Source organism: Amphiprion ocellaris, chromosome 12 (assembly GCF_022539595.1).
Source record: "Amphiprion ocellaris isolate individual 3 ecotype Okinawa chromosome 12, ASM2253959v1, whole genome shotgun sequence".
Classification (NCBI taxonomy): Eukaryota; Metazoa; Chordata; class Actinopteri; family Pomacentridae; genus Amphiprion; species Amphiprion ocellaris.
In genome coordinates, this window is record NC_072777.1 from 27707057 (window position 1) to 27726600 (window position 19544).

Genomic DNA, 19544 nt, shown 5'->3' on the forward strand with positions numbered 1-19544 from the left:
TTTGCCTCAACCAAATCTGTGATGCCAATCGGTTTGTTCATCCAAATACAAGTAACATGACTTTATGACCATCGTTTAAAAAGCTTTTACCCTCAGTACCCATAAGCTCATGCATGGAGCACAAAATCCAGAACCGTGTACTGTGGAGAAAAAGCAATAAGGTCTGAAGATCTTCCAGCTTTCTCCTCACATCTAAATGGATTTACCTTTGAAGAAATCCAAAAATCCCACACAGTCTGTTGCCACCATGTTGGTAGACTTGTATTGGTGGAATCTCTGGGAACCACTAAATGACTCGGCCCAATAATTTTTATTATGAGACCAATTTTGCCCTCTGAGGAACAGTTCATAATTTTTAGAAATGAGAATGTCCATGCTTACTCCTGACCAACTAAAGATTATTTCAGAAATGGTGTATCTTAAAATTATGGGTTATTATCAGTCAATATTCTCTGGAAATTCTGCACTGGATCACCAGATAACTTTGCAAAATATATGTAACAGAGAAATAATTCAGACATAAGAAGCTGAACCTTATTTTTCATGAATGCAAGCTTAAAAACTAGATCTTGCGATACGCGACAAATGCAACACGAGGGCCTTTTTTCTATGTTTTTGTTGAAAACAAGCAGAGTTTAAAAACCAGGATTCATCGTAAGCAAGGAGGGCGAGTGAAGAATCTGCCAGAACAAGGCAGCAGTGTGGAACTCAAACAGGCAAACAGTGTCTGACCGGTGTTAGTGTATTAAAGGTGCAGGAGTGACGCCTGTTTTCACAGATTAGTGGACTTTGCAACATATTCACACACATTGAATGTACAATTTCCTATATACAGTCTCAGTTTCATTATTAAAAGCGCAAATGCTCAGCAGATTTAAGTATAGACTGAATTTCAGAGTGCAACGGCAGAGAAAAGCAAAGAAAATATCAGATTTAAACACTCACTGATCCTCCTTGAAGTAAGTAAAGCCAATAAATGGTAGCTGGTTGCCCACGAAGGCTTTGGGTGGAGGAAAGGTCTCAGCATCTCCTTTATCTTCCTCTATGTCATCAAAGTTACTGGTGTCTATGTCACTGTGCAGCTCTGGCACAACTGGAGCCACAGCTGGAAGACAGAAACAGAGAGAGACAGTCATGAAATGAAAAAGAGGGGAAAGGGAGGAGGCGCATGCCAGAAGGGTTTAAGGAAAAGAAGAGAGGAAAGTGCTGCTATACATCAAATGAGATTCTCAGAGATTGAAATCTTGTGCTGCAGGGATTTAAATTTAAAAGACATCTTCAGAAACCTTTTTAGCATTGAGGATTTTTTTTTTCAGCAGTTTGAGGAAACTCCGTGCCAACTTTGGCACTGCTTGTAGTAGGAGTAAGTTTTCTGCAGGTTGGCGTGAGCCTGACACCACTCCTTCTCCTGTACAGAGCTCGCTTTGTGCCCCACACACAGCGCCTTTCACAAACCAAGCCCGGCCACGCCAGAAGCAAAACGCTCCTTCTGCTCTCCTCTCACAGGAGCACTTTAAAAGTCTGCACAATACGCAGACAAAAACGTGTCAAAGGGGGGCCAATCAGATAAAACTAAGCTACCCCGTTTAGCCTATAAATAGCTCCTAATTATGACCAAAAAAAGCTGCCATTATGGATCAAGTTCCTCAGACCACTGGAGTTCTGGCACTGAGCAAGGAGCTCATTACTGTTGGGTCGAGACGCAGCCCCCAGCGTGACAAATGTGACTCAAAGACGGTGGCAGAAAATACAGGGAGAAGATCAAGCGCAGGAATGAAACAAACGACGGGGGGAATAGAAAAGAAGAGACGACGAGGAAAAAAAAAGTGCGGCGAGACAGAAAGAGACACAGGGCCTCTCCACGGAGGCCTCTGTGGTATGACTTCCCAGAATGCTCTCTGATAGCGGGAGACTAATGACAGGCAGCCGTGGCCACAGTGAGAGTGAGAGAGCCGGAGCAAACCCTCCAAACCGGGGCGCCCCTCTCATTAGGCCGGTCCACACAGGCCGCGAAGCCTGCCCCGCCCCGCCCGCCGCCGAGGGGGATGCTGCCTCCCGTCCCATCCATACATTCATGCAACCATCCATCCATCCATCCATCCCGGCGTTTAATGAACACAAAGTCAACGGAGGAAGGAGATCAGGCCCAAACACTCAAATAAGCAACAAATGGGAGCGAGGGGCGCACACAGCAGGGAGTAATGTCCCTCCTGGCCACGCTTGTACGGCTCTGGAGGTATCACGCAGCTCTGCAGGATGCCAGCATTGAAGCGGAGTCATGTTTGGAGTGTGTGTTTGTGCTCAGGAGTGTGTGTGTGTGTGTGTGTGTGTGTGTGTGTGTGTGTGTGTGTGTGTGTGTGTGCGACAGGACGTGCATGTGCAAACATGAAGGGAGCTGAGCAGCACAGCGGTGGCACAGCGGTGGTTTCGTGTTCCAGACTGCCAGGCTCTGATCAGGAGTTCTGTCTGTTGTCCTAATCAGAGCCAGGTGAAGCAGAGAGAGAGAGAGAGAGAGGGAGAGGCAAAGGAAAAGAGTCTGAATGTAATTATATACGGCCACAGAGGTCCTGTTCATATTCCTAATATATCCCTTTTTCCCTTCAGGGTAAATAATGACATGGTACAGGGAGTGTAAGTCATGAATTTAAAGGAATACAGTGAAGTATAAACCTGATAATGTAGTTAGTGATATGTAATCTAATGAATAATCTATTTTCCACAACATGAGGTAATATGTTTCTGATTTCATTTGACCTAGAAAAGGAAATCTGTGTCTGGTTTGGCTGTTAATCTTTATTCCATTGCACCAATGATCTGTCTTCCTTTTCTTTTTCATGAACCTGTGAGTAATTTGTTGATTTGACACAAGTCAAAAGTTTGGATGCACCTTCTCATTCAATGCTTTCTGTTTATTTGTATTATTTTCTACATTGTAGATTAATACTGAAGATCAACACTTTATTGTTTACAACATAATTCCACACATGGTCTTATGTAGTTTTGATGTCTTCAGTATTATTGTACAATGTATAAAATAATTAAGTAAAAACCATTGAATGAGAAGGTGTGTCCAAACTTTTGACTGGTAGTGTATAACATCTTTAAACCCATATTCCTAACAGTCTATATTATATAGATGTGTATTTATTACTGATTTTGCATTGATGCTTTGATGTTTTGTTCTTTGTTTCTTTTCCAAACTGCAAATGCAAATGAATAAAATATTTTAAACATGTAAAATAAGCATGTATGTCAGATGCATCATGTTGTGTGTTTAGGCAAAAATAAGATACTAAAGCATGTCAAAGGCTAGTTCATGTAATAGTAGTAGTTATTGCTACATATTGGGCTCAGCTAAAAGGAGATTCTATATTATTTGGACCAGGTCAGTCCTGCTGCGACAGCATATTCTTACATTAATTCAGTCATCCTTTCATTTTCTTCACTGTGCCTGTATGTGTGCTGCAGAATTACTATGTTTAAAGATGTAGGGCAATGACATGTTCTCATATTAAACCATCTGCAAGTTTAAGAGGCATCAAAAATAAACCGTCCAGCCAGTTTACAGTGTCAAACAAACCACTGTGTTATTTTATACAGCATAAAATCAATTGTAAAGGCTGCAGTGTTTCATAGATTCTCCATTTTCACTAATTCATACTTCTGGAGTGGCACCTATATGAAGCCAGTTATCCTGCAGCTTCTATGCATCATGTGTTCTCCTGCTTCTGCACAGCATCCCATCCTATAACGCAGGCTAAGAGTGGGGAACGTACGTCCCATATATGAAGGCTTAATGGCTCAGGAGCTGGAAATAAACTCTGAACTCCGGCTGAAGTGAAACAGAGCTGTGGAGGAATGGGCCGGAGGTGATAAGAGAAGCAAAACAAGGAGAACAGCGACAAGAGAAGGAGAAAAAGAGCAAATGAGCAGAGATGGGAAAACTGTGGAGGGAATCTGCACCTGCATTGAGGGGATTTAAAAGTAAGATTTAAAGACATGCACACACTTACTCTCGCGGACGTTGTCAAAGGTCCACTGGTCGTTCTTGAAGAAGGGGTGACACTTGACCTCATCCACTCCGGCGCGGCCCAAGCGAACCTTCCTGCACTCGGCGACAGGAGCAAGCAGTCAGACTGTGAGCAGAAGTTGCCTCAGCGTGAACACAAAACACACACTCCCCCGCTCCTCCCCCTCCGCCCAGCACCACCACCAGCATGTCATCCCCAAACACTCAGAGCCCAGAGGAGTGAGCGCTCGGCACCAACCACACTGACCAGCATGGAGAGCCGCGCCACCACTGGTGAACACTGGACACGCCTGACAGCCTCCTCTAAACCAGGCAAGACCAAAGACAACGTAGCTCCTGCAGGATCAACCACCGACGCCAAATGCTACACCTTCCCTCCTTCTCTTCTCCTCACTCTTTTTCTCCCTCTCGCCTCATCCCCCCTTTCACCCTCCTCCACCTCTGGGTACAGGGCTGGAGGGGTGCGGCACTTTGGGCTTTGCCACGTGTGGGACATTCCAGATCCAGCCAAGAGGAATGAGAGGGCAGGGGTGGGGAGGAAGAAAGAGAAAGAGGAGAGTCTTTTTTAAAACCCCTGCGTGAAAAAGAAGTGACATGCAACCAAGTCGAGTCGTGTCTTGGCGCCACAGAAAGCTGCAGGAGTGCAAAGGAGAAAGTTGTCTGAAAAAAAAAAAAAAAAAGCAGGGCAGAGAAATGGAAAGTGGCACCAAGAAGAAATGTGCAAATGGTGGGTGATGAAAAACATGTGGGGAGGAAGGAAACATGAAACAAAAAAATCCAAAAGGAGAGGGTGGCGGTGGTTACAGGAATGATTCAGCAGCAATGGGGAGACAGTGACAGAGCATGTGGGTTAAGTGGTGAATGCAGTGATTGGTCAGTGCTGCAGAGATGTGGGGGTGTATGGGGGTGTATGGGGGTGTATGGGGGTGTATGGGGGTGTATGGGGGTGTATGGGGGTGTATGGGGGTGTATGTGCGTGGCTGGGCAGCCCAACACACATGCCACATTCTGTCTGTGGTGAGAGAATAGCGAGTGAGAAGGTAAATAAACCGAGCGAGGAAAAAATGAAAGGCCGCTCTGTACTGAAGCAGAAAGGGGCCTGTGTGTGAGTCCTCCTGTGGGCGGGGCTACTAATGTAAACAGGAAGTGGTTTCTTCCAGGGGGATAGGTCACTATCCAGGAACAGGACCTTCACACCCATTCATGCAAACGGTACCTTCAATACTGGAGTTACTGCTAATATAAAAATGGCACTGGTACTATTTAGTGATCAGCACTACGCAATAGTCTGGTTTGGAATCACTGATAGGGTCAATATATAATTGAGAGAGTTTTGAAGTCCATGGGATATATCTTGCATACATTTTTATTAAAAGCTTAAAAAAAATAATGTTTTTTATGTCCATTATGAACATTTCTTTACAAATTCCATATTTTTTTTATTATGGAAACAACAACTTATTAAAGAAAAAAAGATTGGATATCTCTAAAATTTCAACTAAATAACTGGCTGAATTTAATAACAACCACCTTCTAATGAGCTAAACAATAATAAAATGAGCTTATTCAAAATTTGTTTTGATTGTGTTCTTTTTATTAAGTTGAGATAATCATGACAGATGTTTCTTTTTTTGCAATATATCAAATTTTATATGGAAAACAACAAATTGTATCTGTGTCTGAGAAATGACTTTCAACTAAGTTACCCATTATGGTCAAGTTGATTTTAGGCCTGAAAACATCAAAAATGTCAACTACATTACAAAAAGTCCTGCAACTACATGTGGACCCGATATCATTCTGGGCAAACTAACGGTAGCAGAGTTTAAAATTTATTAAAGGAAAAATCTGGTGATATTTTCTGTTTTCTGATTGTTAATAAATACCGTGAAAAGGCCAAACCTAACGATTAATTCACCAAAGTAATAAACGTTATTTGTGAAGGAAAAGTCAACTTCAGGTTCTGTGTCTCCAAGTTCAGTGACATGTCCTTCATTATAATGAACATGAGGACTGGAGTTCATTTTGAGGTGATCCACCACGTTGTAAATAGTCAGTACTACACCAAACAAGCTTTTTGTTCTGGTTTGAGAAATGTTTTCTAAAACCTACAGCCCCTCCTTATGTATTCCTCTGAACCCTCAAAAACATTTTTCCTCCATTGTTTTTTTTTTTGCTTGTCACATTTTTAATCACTGTGGGCTCCTTTTCCACAACAGCACAACCATGACTAGCAGCAGACTGGATTTAAAAAATGTCTTTTGCATAATAGAACAAAGTTAAAATGCAATAAATAATTAAGAAAAAAATCAAAGTGTACTACATTTTTGTAGCTGCACACAAGTGTTACCAATACTGAGAAAAAACAATGACTCTGCATACTACAGATATTTTACTAGTTTCATTTTTTAATTTGTTTCCATTCTGGTCTCCTATAAGCTCTATGTAAACACAGCCTGCAATTCAGCCTAGTTTGACTGAAAAGGTCAAGAATTTTTGTCATTTGCCTGTTTATTGCAGCTCACTTACAAATAACATCTTGATTGCGCTGAGGATTGCCAATGTTTTAATTTTTTTTTTTTTTACAGAATCTGATTAGTGCAAACTATTTATTTCTGGTAAAGGTTTAAATGAGACCTGCAGAATAAAGTGATTTAGACTAAATATTGCAATTTTAGGCTTAGATTTGGTTTATTTTTAAAGGAAGGAACAGCAAGTCACAGGTAATTAGTTCAAGAACAGTCAGAAAGTTGAAAATCCAATGATTCTTTTGTTTTTTTTCTAGTTTCTGGATTTAATAAATGGTTTAATTTTGCAGATTTTTTAAAGATAACATGACATTCAGAGCCCCTGGTATGTTTTGGGGAAGCGTTTTGTCTGTTTATACTTTTATTACAATTTCTATACTGCTTCTAAACATATTTTTTGACATGTTTGTGGATATTGACACAGTCAGTAGAAACCAGTAAGACTAAGGCATAGAGCTACAGGTTGTAATAGTGGAAATTAATGATAAGTAAGTTGTTGTATTGTTTGTTTTGGTCTTTTCATGAGGTTTGTAGACAATGACAAACGTATTTAAACCATTTCTGTGCAGGTGGTGACTTTACCACTGTTCCAAAGAACAAAAAATGTCTAACTTTGTTAACCTTGTGTGCTTGTTTTTTATGACAGAAATTGAGGGGAGTACGTTCTGCTCTGCTCTCTGATCCAAACTATGTCACTTCACTGGGCCACAGGCCAGCAATCAGGAGAACAGTAGAGTAGGAAAGAAAAGGCTGGGCGTGAGTCCAGCTGTCTGCACATGCAACGCAGCCTGAAATAGCAAAACATTCTAAATTCTTATTTAGGTACAAAACACAAGGGAGTTTATAATTGATGCTTCCGTGTGCAAACCTGTCAGTAAGAAAGGCACAGATGAGATCTTTGGCATCCTGAGACATTTCCACATCGTCTGGGAAGATGAGGGAGTTCTGGTGGTTCATGATCTTCCCATAAGTTCCGACCAGCGACTCGGCATAGAAAGGAGTTTCACCTGTGAGAGGGCAGAGAGGTCAAACCTTCAAAACACTGATCCGGAGAGCTCACTATGAATAATCTAAGGGGGATTGTGTTAAATTTCAACCTTTACACGGCAAGAAAAATGAGCATAATACATCTGTTGATTATGATTAGACCACTGATTCAGTGATTATAGCTCCACTCCAACATCCTGGACACATACAATAGGCACTTAAGCATATTATGCTGCTTAAGCATAACTTACCAACTAGCAGCTCATAGATAAATACTCCTACAGACCACCAGTCACACTCGCGGCCGTAGTAACCGTCTCCACCCTGAGACTGAAGCACCTCAGGGGAGATGTAGTCTGGTGTGCCGACAGCTGTGTCACAGTGCACCATACCCGTCTACAAAGAGAAAAACACACAACAGGAGACACCAGAAAGGAATTGTGGAGTAAATATTTCATTGTAAAACAAGGTAGGAGAACAGAGCATTATAATCAGATATATGAAAGCCCTATAAAGTCTATTTGGGGCTTCTTCTCTGGAGTCACATTGTTGTGGCTTTGTGTTTGCACAGGAGAAGAAATTGCATGACACACTCTGGTAGATTTACAGGGAGCTCCAATGTGTGCAACTAGCTATTCCGAAATTGCTGTGGTGAAAACAAAAGGTTGAAAAACATTTCCAGGCCCGCAGCAGAGGTGGGATGGCTGCCGCACTCTAGATTGGCTGTTTAGCACAATAACAGCCTGATGTAAGAGTTTCACTTCACTGTCTGAACACCTGGTGGTGCACTAAGGCCCTGCAAAAAGACAGCTGGGACAGAAACGCCTATGCACTGTCATTTGAACTGATTCTTAAAAATGGAAGCTGTAAAATTGTTATTAAATTTGACCTACCGAGTCCATCTTCATGCAGGTTCCGAAGTCGGCCAGTTTGAGGTGACCGTGTTGGTCCAGCAGCATGTTGTCAGGTTTTACGTCTCGGTGGATGAAGCCCATGGAGTGGATGGCGTTCAGAGCCAGAACCACCTCAGCCGTGTAGAAACGAGCCCACTTCTCAGGGATGTCATAGTTCATAGTGAGCGTGACCAGGTCTCCTCCAGGCATGAACTCCATCACCATGTAGAGGTGGCGGTCGTCTTGGAAAGCACAGCAGAGCTAGGAGACAGTGGACGGACTCTCTTAGTGGCATTTCAAGACTTACTCAGGATGTCAAGTCATTACTCTGACAAAGATATAAATACAAAGTGTGTGTATGTCTTTTATGATTGAATGGTTTCTGTTCTTTATAAAACAGCAGATAGTAAAACTCATCAGTCATAAATTATTATCTCCAACTTGATGCCAGTATTATGAGGCCAAAGTATTATCTGAGTAGTAGAGTCAGGAAGAAACAATCATCGAAATTTGCAAAGTATATAGTATGTATTATTGTGTGGCATAACAGTAACCCTCTGCAACCCAAAACCTGCTGATGGGTTTCAGAAAATACATGCCAAAATTAAACTATTTATCAGGAGCCAGGAACTGTGAAAACAGGAGTCGAATTTTCAGCTTTCCAGAGGTCCTTGAATTACTCATGTGTGACATGCTGATCCATCCAGAAAACTTACTGGGATTAATAAAGTTGTATCTCGTCTCATTTTAACCAAATCACATTATTCTGTATTTTTAATTTAAATATTTACAAATCATAAACCATTTATAATAAACAGATTTTGTAAAGCAAACAATAATTATTCTTTCCGTGGTGCACCTATGAAGCCGTGAGTGAGTTTACTCAGCACAGACAAGAGACAAGTGTGGAAACAGAAAAAAATCTAAATGGTAAAATATCGTTAGCTTGTAGTCACAGTTTTCTTCCAGTATTGGTAACACCTGTGGACACTTGGAAAAATGTTGAACATATTGATTCCATCAAGTTTTTTGTAAAATAAATAATCTAAGAAATTCAACTTTATTTTTTGTTGTTTTTTTATGATTAATGGCACTATAACATTTTTGAGTTCTCTAGACTTCTAGTCCTAAATGGTCAAGCTGTTTCCACAGAGGTGCAGGACTTTATATTGATAAATGAGCTCACAGTAAGTAAAATGCCAAAAATGAGGTTCAGAGAGCTAAATACCGAGTTGTCCTAACATATGATGCACTTACTGTAATGTATGTTAAATGTTGTATTTCCAGCCCAAGTGTGACTTAAATTATTTTATCACAATATTACATACCTACTGGTTCTGAAATTAAAAATACTGTATTGAAAATAGCAGCAGTCGATCTTATCCAACATTTTTTTTTTTTTTTTAACATACCTTTATATATCTCCATATGCAGTGTTTTATGTTTTCACTGCTTGGTTAAATCCACTACATTGTTATGGCACAAAAGTTAATGCACACAGTGACAAGTTTCTTCTAATCTGAAGCATTAACAGTGATCCACAAATTAAATGAATTCATGTTTATGCCGTTGTATTTGTTTTTAAATGTCTCACTGTTGGAGTTTTTCAATAGCTGCCATTACTAATTAACATTTGGCAATTTTATCTATAAAATGTCCCACTGTTTAATTTCCAGAAAAGCCTTGTGTGATGATTTGTGGAATTAACCCCTTGACGCCTGAATTTATTTACAATTAAATAAAACCATTTTTTGTGTGTTTTTGCTTTTCAGTTGATGCTAAAATGAGTGGAGATTGTTAATTTATCTATTACACATAGAACAGATATATAAAAATAATAACAGATATATAATAATAATTAGGTCCCACTCCGACCGGTCCTACGAGAAACCAGTGCTTGCAAAAGGTTCCGAGGTACATATTGAATATGCACAAATCAGCATTAGGGGACAGAACTGGGGGTCTTCTAACTGCAAGTCAAAACTTCTAACCACCAAGTCACTGCACAAGAAGATGACACACACACTAGATACGTGAAAGTCTGCATAACGCAATATGTGTGTCCAAAGTGGCCAAACATTTAGCAACAACTTAGTCAGTCTGTGGTGGAGACCAGCTGAGCCTCGACCCACATATATGCCTCTTGTGTTTATGCTTTTTTATTTACTACACCCTGTGAATGTTTGGGTGAAATTTAAATACATATTCACACCTGGACGACCCAGGGGCTGTTGGAAAAGGCCATGATGTGCCTCTCCTCCCAGAAGAAGGCCGAGTCCGACCGCTTGATCATCTCGAACTTGCTGAGCTGCTTCATGGCGTAAACCTTCTTGGAGGCCTTGTGACGGACCTGCGTCAGGAGTGGGAGACGGCAAAGGAGGAGGCGTCAGAATGTAAACAGCGATAATTCTACAAGGACGATCAGAACAAGACTGTCACAATGTCACAGCGACCGAGATAACACGGGAGACGTGGAGGAGCACAGACGGAGGCGGCAAGCCGTAATTGTAGCACACACCCATAAAAAGACATGCTTACACAAGATTTCAGGCACAAACACACAAAGTCCCCCTCCTCCACACCCCCACACCAGACTTCACACTCGTCTCCCACACACTGAGCCTGTCCAGACTCGTCTCTACCACAAGACACTCAGCAGACACCAGATTCTACCAGCACGAGAGGAGGCAGACATCTGGAAAAGACTGGGACTTAAGGAGAGTTAAGAATTACTGCTTCCTTAAACGTAGAATCAATTAGATTGGTCAGGATGTTAAAGAAAAAAAGTTGCTGTTACATCTGGAATACTAAAACAAGTTGGAGAGGTTGCATATTTTGTGTTTTTGTAGCTTGTTACTCCCTCTAGTGGTTCATAGATTTCTGGTATTTCGTTGCAAACTACTGAGTTTTTTCCATTTATAATCACTGCACTTCTGCAAACTGCCACATTAAAATGAAAAATTGCACTTATTTATGGGAGAGAAACGCCTCACCAGCTGCACTTCTCCATAGGCTCCTCTCCCGATCAGCTTCACTTTGTCAAAATCTTCCAGCTTCACCTGCAGCTCTCGCAGCTGACTCACCGCCTTCTCATCTGCGGGGGCGGGGACACAAACAGTTACCATGACAACGCAAAGGTCAAGCTGCAGCAATGTGGGTTCAAATGCCAGGGTTTAAAGTTCTACCGGTCAAATTGTATTTACTAATGTGGACGAGGTTGTTTTCCAGAAGACAGATTAGAAATCGGGTGACTTTTTTGAGACACATGCAGAATTTAGCCATAATAGCAATATTTCACCCTATTATGCGGGTGTGTTTATGGGTTTATTGTCCTAAACAAGGACACAGCAGGAAGAAATTATGAGGAAACAAACTTAGGCTGCACAAAAGTGACACATCTCTAACAGTTAGTAATGTTTTGGCTGTAAAATCTGTCATGGCCAAACAGCAGTTAATTTGAATACTGAAAGCCCTCCAGTAATCACACTCCAGACATGTTTATTCATGTTTCTTTTGTGACCTTCTACACAAACAAGTAGTGCATGCAGTGTATTGTCTCATATAAAACCCGCAGAAGAGGGGTTAAATCCGTTGCTGGAAAGTCATGCATTTTATCACCAAGACATAAAAACATATTTTTATATGTCGGTATTAAAAGCTAAGCATGATCATTTTGTCCTAGTCTATATACACACAAACACCAAATACACTGGAGCTCTTACATCTGCTCAGAAATGCGTCTATGTTCTTGTTTTTCCGCAGGGCAGGATAGTTCAAGTCATGAGCCAATGCGTTTATGGAATCCTGAAAGACAGAAAATTAAAAAAACAAATCAGCCTTTGTGTAGAGGAAAATAAACAGAGACAAATAAACACTGAGAGATGATTAAAAAGCATTTAACTTCCAGGTTTATATCCAGTGTCTTAACCCTCTGAACACTAACACCCACTGGTGTGTTTGATAAACAACTCAGAAAGAATAATTGGATTTTCAGCTTTCCAACTATCCTTGAACTATCCATCTGTAACGTGTTAGAATCTTAAAACCCTGGTATTTCATCAGAATTGCTTTACTCTAAATGTTTTATTTAAAAATTAGCTGAAAACCGTTTCTAGTAACTAGATTTGATAAAAACAACAAAAAAAATCTACGTTCCTCAACACAGCTATGAATCCATTAGTGACTCAGTTGTGATCAACAGTTATGTGGCAAAAATTCAATGACTTTTCGATTGAATTGCAGGCTGTGTTTTTACAAAGCAGATAGGAGATGTATGAAAACAAATATAAATTGTAAGTAGTAACATAATTATAGCATGTTGAGGGACATTTTTTCATAGTATTGGCAACACCTGTTGAAACTTGGAAAAATGTTACACATGTTGATTCCTGGTTTTGTCAATGCACGATAAGATTTTGAAATTGTAAAACACATAATCCAAGAAATGCAAAGTTTGCTTTTCGGCTTTTTATGATTTCAGGCACTATAACATTGTTATACTGGGTCAGTGTATAATTATGGGACTTTTTGTAACACAGTTGACAAGTATCATAGTTGACGTTTTTGCTGTTTTCAGGCCTAAAATCAACATGGCCACCTATAACCATTTTTAGACAAAGACGGTTGGACGGTTATTTAGTTGACATTTTAATGATGTCCAGTCATTTTTTATTAATAAGTGTTTGTTTCCATAATAAAAATGTATGCAAGATATATCCCATGGACTTCAAAAGTCCCTCAGTTAAATATTGACCCTACTGCAGAAAATAATTTAGTTAGTATCTAAGTTCTCTGTACTTTTAGTCATGATTGTGCTGTTTCCACAGAGGTGAAAGAAATTAATGCTGCTAAGAAAAATGAGGCCAACTGAGTAAAAATATGACGGGCAAAATGCAGAGAAACCGGTTGGGGTTCAGATAGTTAACAAGCATTAGTCAGTACAAATCATGCCTCCTAAAACTAACTTGTACAGTAAGAAAGTGGATTTTCTTACTGACAAATTGAGAAACATAAAAACAGTCATGTTTAAATGTTGAATTCATTTACTTCTTCCGATTAATCTGTCAGGACAAATCTCCAAAATTGGACAACCCTGACCTCCTGCTGACTCATAAAGGCCAACAAAACTGAATGAATGAAGGAAGTCACGAAAGACGGAAGTAAACAGTTGCGTTTTTGTAAACTGAGCGACACAAGTGGGAGAGAAAACCCGACCGCTAATGTGCAGCAAAGCAAAACAAATACAAAAGGACAATGGCGGTTGGATACATAGACATAACAAGACATGTAGCAACAAAAAACGGGTCACATGATGTTGTTGCAACCGCCTGCCTAAACACACAGACCACCAGCCGGACCAACAAACAGATCGTCCTATAGCTCAGCACAGCGGCAGCATGGGGCTGAGAGCTGGGGCCTCGGCGGTGTCATCCACGATTATACCAGCGGCGTTGGGTTTCATGTGGAACCCAAATGTCTCTGTGATCCAAATGCATGAGGCTGAAGGGTGAGGAGGGGGTGAGGGTGTAGTATGACCCTCTGTTCCCCAAAAACAGGGTTCAAGTGGAGTCAACCAACGCAGTGTGTGTGTGTGTGTTTATCAGGAGTTAAAGCTGTTGGTGTGTTTGTTCGCGGACATGTGAGTGGGTGGACGGGGGGCATGTGGAACAATTCTGCATCTTTAAATAGCAGCGGTGAGGAGAGAGATCTCCCCCACCGCAGACGGGTGGAAATAGACCGAAAGGCTCAGAAGCTATTGTGGGACAAACAGCTTATGGATCTGGATTCAGGCGGAGAGCCGGAGGATCTGTGATCATTTTACACAGCATATATGTGTGTGTGTGTGTGTGTGTGTGTGTGTGTGTGTGTGTGTGTGTGTGTGTGTGTGTGTGTGTGAGTAGAGAGGTTTGCAGCAGCGTGAGTGATGGTGAACTTTGTAATATTTGAATCACACTGTATGTAAATTCAGTGTAAGTTTAGGTGTTTCTAATGAGACATCTGGAGTGTCTATGGTCTGTGGGAATGTGTGACTAAATAATACATTTGTTAAGTCTGCTGCATCCTTGAATCTGAAACCAGTTTTCTTATATACCTGTTAATCCATCCATTTATAACAAGGAAAACTGAAATAGAAGATTGTTTGAGTTGATTACATGTGGGTCAATATATAATTGCGGGACTTTTTGTTACACTGTTGACATATTAGCTGTTTTCAGGTCTAAAATCAACATGGCTGCCTATAACCAAACACCACATGGCATTTTTACAGAAAGATTCTTCTAAAATATTAAATATACAGTTGAGTAAAACTGAAATTGAAAGTTATTTATAAAGATATTGTAGTAAACCTGTTGACATGCCATAAATCCACACTTGACTCACACACTACTTTATATTAAATAACTCAGAAAGCCTTGGAGTCTTGCCAGACTTTTCTTCAGGAGGAAATGACATCATGTGGAGCAGGTCATGTGATCTGGAATTAACACACTTCCTTGAGAGGTGTTTTTGTAATGGGTAACTTAGTTGAAAGTGATTTCTCGGACACAGATACAATTTGTTGTTTTCCATGTAAAATTTGATAAATTGCCAAAAAAGAAATATCTGTCATGATTATCTCAACTTAATAAAAAGAACACAATCAAAACAATTTTTGAATAAGCTCATTACAGCAAACATTTGTAAAAATACATTTAAGCATCCTTGATGCGTTAACAATGGACCTTCCTACCTAAGCAGCTAAAGGAAGTGCTATTCCTCCAAATTCTCCTTTGTAATTTAGCGGCTCACATTTCAAAAAGTGCAATACACCCCCCAAGAAAGAGACCTTTATTCTTTCTCTTCCTATTTACCACTATTAAGATCTAACTATGAGGACTGCATCAAGAGACTTTGTAAGTTTTCTTCAGGTATCTTATGAATGTCACAGCTGTTTTATTCTGGACTGTCTGTTACTTTGTGGTGTGAAGGATTTAACTCTCTAAATGTTAAACAGCTTCGTAATGTTTTAACTCTCTCCAGGCTCATTTTTCACTGCAATATAAACATCACAAACATGAAATAAAGAGAACTTAAAATGCTTTGTGTATTTCATAAAAAAAGCTAAAATACATATATCATAAAAAGCAAAAACAAAAGTTATCTTTCATTATTTATTTAACAAAAACTTTTTAAAAAATGCCCACAGGACTAGAAAAAACTAAAAACTTTTTTTTTTTTTGCTATTTATGTTTGTAATTTGTTCCTGTGCTTGCCTCCTATCTGTGCAGTGTAAGAGTTTATTTCAGTTCACCCAAAAATTCCTAAATTTTTGTCACCTGGCTGTAGATCACAGCTGATTCACTAATATCATCTCAGTTGTGTTGAGGAAGTCAGAATTTTTTGTTTTTTATAGAATCTCACTGGAGTAAACTCTTTATTTTTGATAAATGCTTAAACAAGACGTAGGATAAAGCGTTTCTGACAAATTATCCCAATTTTAAGCTTAGATTCAGTGAAGTTTCTTGACTGAACTCACTCATATTTAGTTTAGGGACCATCAGAAAGGTGAAAATCTCTGTTTTCAGATTTCAGATTGTGATAAATGGTGCAAATTTGGCAGTTTTTCAAACACAACACTTTCAAACCTGTCAGCAAAGTGTTTGGGTTCAGAGAGTTTAAGATTGAAATCTTTTGCCTTCAGACTGAGTCTCTCTGCAGTGAAAGTGGAAGAGAAATGGATCTAACTTGTCTAATTTTGACTGGAGCAAATCTGAACATGATCGTGTGTTTTTGGCTTGATTGTATCCTTGCTGGCTGTAGCACCACCTCCCACTGACTGCACTGTGGGCCGACGCTGCCAAGGAGGAGGAAGTTACTTATTTCCTTATACAGTATCTGACCTGTACAATTCTAAGGAAGAGACTTTTCCCTCATCTCTGACTGCATGCAAGTTAAATCTATTAATCCTGTAGTTCTAAAAAAAAAGAAAAAGAAAGTAGCTACAAGTTCTAAATTTTCACTTTCATATACTCAGCTAGTACCAACAGGCACATGCAGTGTATCTGTTATGAGTAATCATTAAACTGATGGGGGGATAATCATCTATCTGTGTTTACATGGACTTCTACTGTCAGAGTTATGTGATTATACCATAAATTAATCAGCATTTTTTTTCCTTTTCAGTATGTTCACCAAAGACACAATAATTCTGCATCTGTTTTCTACTATTAGCACTTTGTTGTTAATAATAGCTGCATTTCCTTGTAGATTTCATTAGGTTTCATAATTGTGAACATTATTTTGATTCTGTATGCTGCTGGAGTTGAAAGAAATGACTCTAATCGATGCATTTAATACTTTATGATGGATTGTTTCTACGTATAGGATGTAAAAAAATTAGGACAGATTCTCATGTCAAGTCACTCAATCGCTTCATTTGTCCCACCAGCAAATATTACATTTTAGAAGCTGGATTGAGCAAAAAGCTACATAATTATATGACTGATCAACAATAGCTCAGATAATCATTATAGCACCATGAAAAATATGTAAAAGTAAGGTAATTCTTCATGATTTACTTCCTCGGTGGAACTACAGGAATTAGAATTATAACTACACACAACTGAGTCCATAAGTAATATTAAATAACAGACTTCCCCCCTCCGATTTGTTCTAAAGAATTCTAAAACAACAATTCTTTTGTGCACACACAACAAAAATGGTTGTGGACAAACAGGAAACGGTGACGTGAGGCCATGGTCGGTTATCTCCAGCTCAATTCCAGGATGTGACTTCAGTTTCCTGTCTGCAGCTCCCAGCATCAGGCAGCATGAAAGCCATTGTTAGATCCACTGCAGAGCTGCTAAAAAACCAGCTGTGGCGATAAAAAAACCTGATCGGTGGATGGTTGACACGGGCTAAAATAAAACTCGTATCACTGCTGTCTGATTATGTCATTGTGTGACATTAGTTGAAGTTGCTGGATTTTACTTGTGACTCATCAGAAGTGAGAATAACATGGCTCCCTCCTGCATGAAACACTGCAGATAGAACTGAGTCGGCAGCTTCAAATCTACTTTATCTGGCTTGTGCGTTCATCAGGTTGACTTTTTGAGCTCAAAAATGATCCAAAAGCATCATAGTTTGGGTTTTTCTTTCCTCCAACCATCCCCAAAACAAGCTGAAAACAATAGAGTTCTGCTAATATCAAATCCTTATGGAAAAACTGAATAACTTCAACTGTAAATAGACTTCTTGAAAGACATTTTGGTACGTTTTACTGAGCACAAAGCACGACTAGTAACGCATATTTAAGCACATGTTAATCCAATCTAGTGATTTTCCCAAAGTCAGCTCTGAGAAATCACATTAACCATTCCTTAAAATGGATTTTATCATAAGCACGGCGATCCAAACTACAAAGAAAGAGGCGTTTTAGGCTTCGGCCTGATGGGAGATCCTGTCAAAGCGGTTACTCATTTGTTGTCAGTGGACGGAGCTGACGGGCCTAACGGTGTCAGTGTTTGGCTGGATACATTCTGAGAGCAGGTCAGAGGGAGGGCACATCGATTAGAGGCCGATTCAACAGGTAATCACAGACAGACAGTGATGGAGTGGAGGGAAGGGGAATGAATACACGGTTACCACCTGGCTAGTATAAATGTAAAGGGAAGTGATTGTTTTAGTGAGTTCAGTCAAGTGAAGTCATGTCAGAGTTATTTATATGGCACATTTAAAGCAGCATGTTGACCCAAAGTACTTTATAATAGAGAAATAAGCTCAGTGAATTAACTTAAGGGGTGTAAATATTCAGGTTAAGACACTACATTGTTATTTATGATGTGAATTTAGCTGAATAATGACATATTGAGGATTAAAACCCTACAAAACTTACATAAAATACAATTTTACCTGATTATAATACATATTAAGGCTAAGACTTTTATTGATTATGGAGCTTAACCTGACTTACGCAAATATTAAGGCAACTTTTATTAAAATTGATCACATTTTACTATCACTATAGTGCATTTCCCATCATATTATTCTATTTTAAGTGTAAATACGTTTATATTACATACAGAAAACTGAGCACTGAGTTAAGGTGGGGCTTCCCTCTGCTACATCTGTGATTGAAAGTCACTCATGACAATATTTTCTCTTTAGATCAATAAAGTGTTTTCCTCTCCATGTGTTCTCTCCAGCTGTAATCTGAGACGTGTCTTTTCAGGTGATGCGTGATCACGACTGGATAATTACTCACAAATATGCGTGCAGCTCCTTGTACCTGATCAGACCCTGAGGGGGTTCAAACTCAGACTCACCAGCAGAGTTTCCAGGTTCAGCGCTGACTGTGGATTCCTCATCAGGCTCTCCAGCTTCTTCAGCCGGATCTCCACTCTGCTCTCCGCTCCCAGCATGATCACAGCCCAGTGGGTCCTCTTCAAATGACATGAAAAACACACAGAAACACACCTGCGGGCCTGTTTTTGTTTCCTCTCTCTCTCTCAGTGTGTTTCTGTGGAGCCGCAGTCCGCCGCTCGGCTCAGCTCCTCATGTCAGCTCCTCTGTAAACTGTGGCGTGAGTTGTCAGGTTAATTATTTATCCAAAGTGAGCCTCAGACCCTGGACGTTGTCATTAATGTCTCACAGGATCAAAGCGGACCCGGAGCGGTGGTTTCTCGGCCGATAGAAGCGCACTTGCTGTCCCCCAGGTGAGATCCGTCTGCTCCCAGTCAGGCAGGTAAAACTAAATCTGATCCGACCACAACGTGTCCAACCTGTAGAGCAGAGCGACGTCAAGTCAGACTCAACTCTGCGGGGGAACTTCTGGTTGGAGCCTGCAGCGTAAAAGTCCCACCTGGTGGCTTCAATGTGAAGTGTGCTGTCAGAATTATGATTTGTTTTTGCAAATAAATGAATAGGATTAAATAAAGAAAATCTGACATTAAATTTATCATTTTTAATTCATCATCATTCTGAAATATGCATATTTCATTTATTTGTGTATTTAAACATGTAAATGAACAACAAATTAAAACATTTAACAGTAAAATTATTCTTATTATTAAACTGGCGAGCAGGTGCTCTTTGAGTGACGTTTTATTGATTATTGATCAAGCTGCT

The 19544-nt window shown here is 39.9% G+C and overlaps 1 protein-coding gene across 4 annotated transcripts in view; it reads right to left on the reverse strand.

Moving 5' to 3' along the window:
* LOC111566441 (rho-associated protein kinase 2-like) overlaps positions 1 to 19207 on the reverse strand; it is a 39370-nt gene extending 20163 nt beyond the window's left edge. For 2 of the 4 annotated variants that reach the window (XM_023267028.3, XM_035946710.2), the window contains exons 1-9: positions 18743 to 19206; positions 12161 to 12242; positions 11432 to 11532; positions 10651 to 10788; positions 8439 to 8699; positions 7797 to 7941; positions 7427 to 7565; positions 4014 to 4105; positions 946 to 1105 (exon numbers count right to left, since the gene is read on the reverse strand). In XM_023267028.3, coding sequence (XP_023122796.2) covers positions 946 to 1105; positions 4014 to 4105; positions 7427 to 7565; positions 7797 to 7941; positions 8439 to 8699; positions 10651 to 10788; positions 11432 to 11532; positions 12161 to 12242; positions 18743 to 18838 — 1214 coding nt within the window. In that variant the 5' untranslated portion in view covers positions 18839 to 19206. Of the gene's footprint in view, positions 1 to 945; positions 1106 to 4013; positions 4106 to 7426; positions 7566 to 7796; positions 7942 to 8438; positions 8700 to 10650; positions 10789 to 11431; positions 11533 to 12160; positions 12243 to 18742 lie in introns of all 4 variants that reach the window. The other 2 variants (XM_023267027.3, XM_023267029.3) reach the window with 2 other exon arrangements.
* Positions 19208 to 19544: the final 337 nt, after the last annotated feature.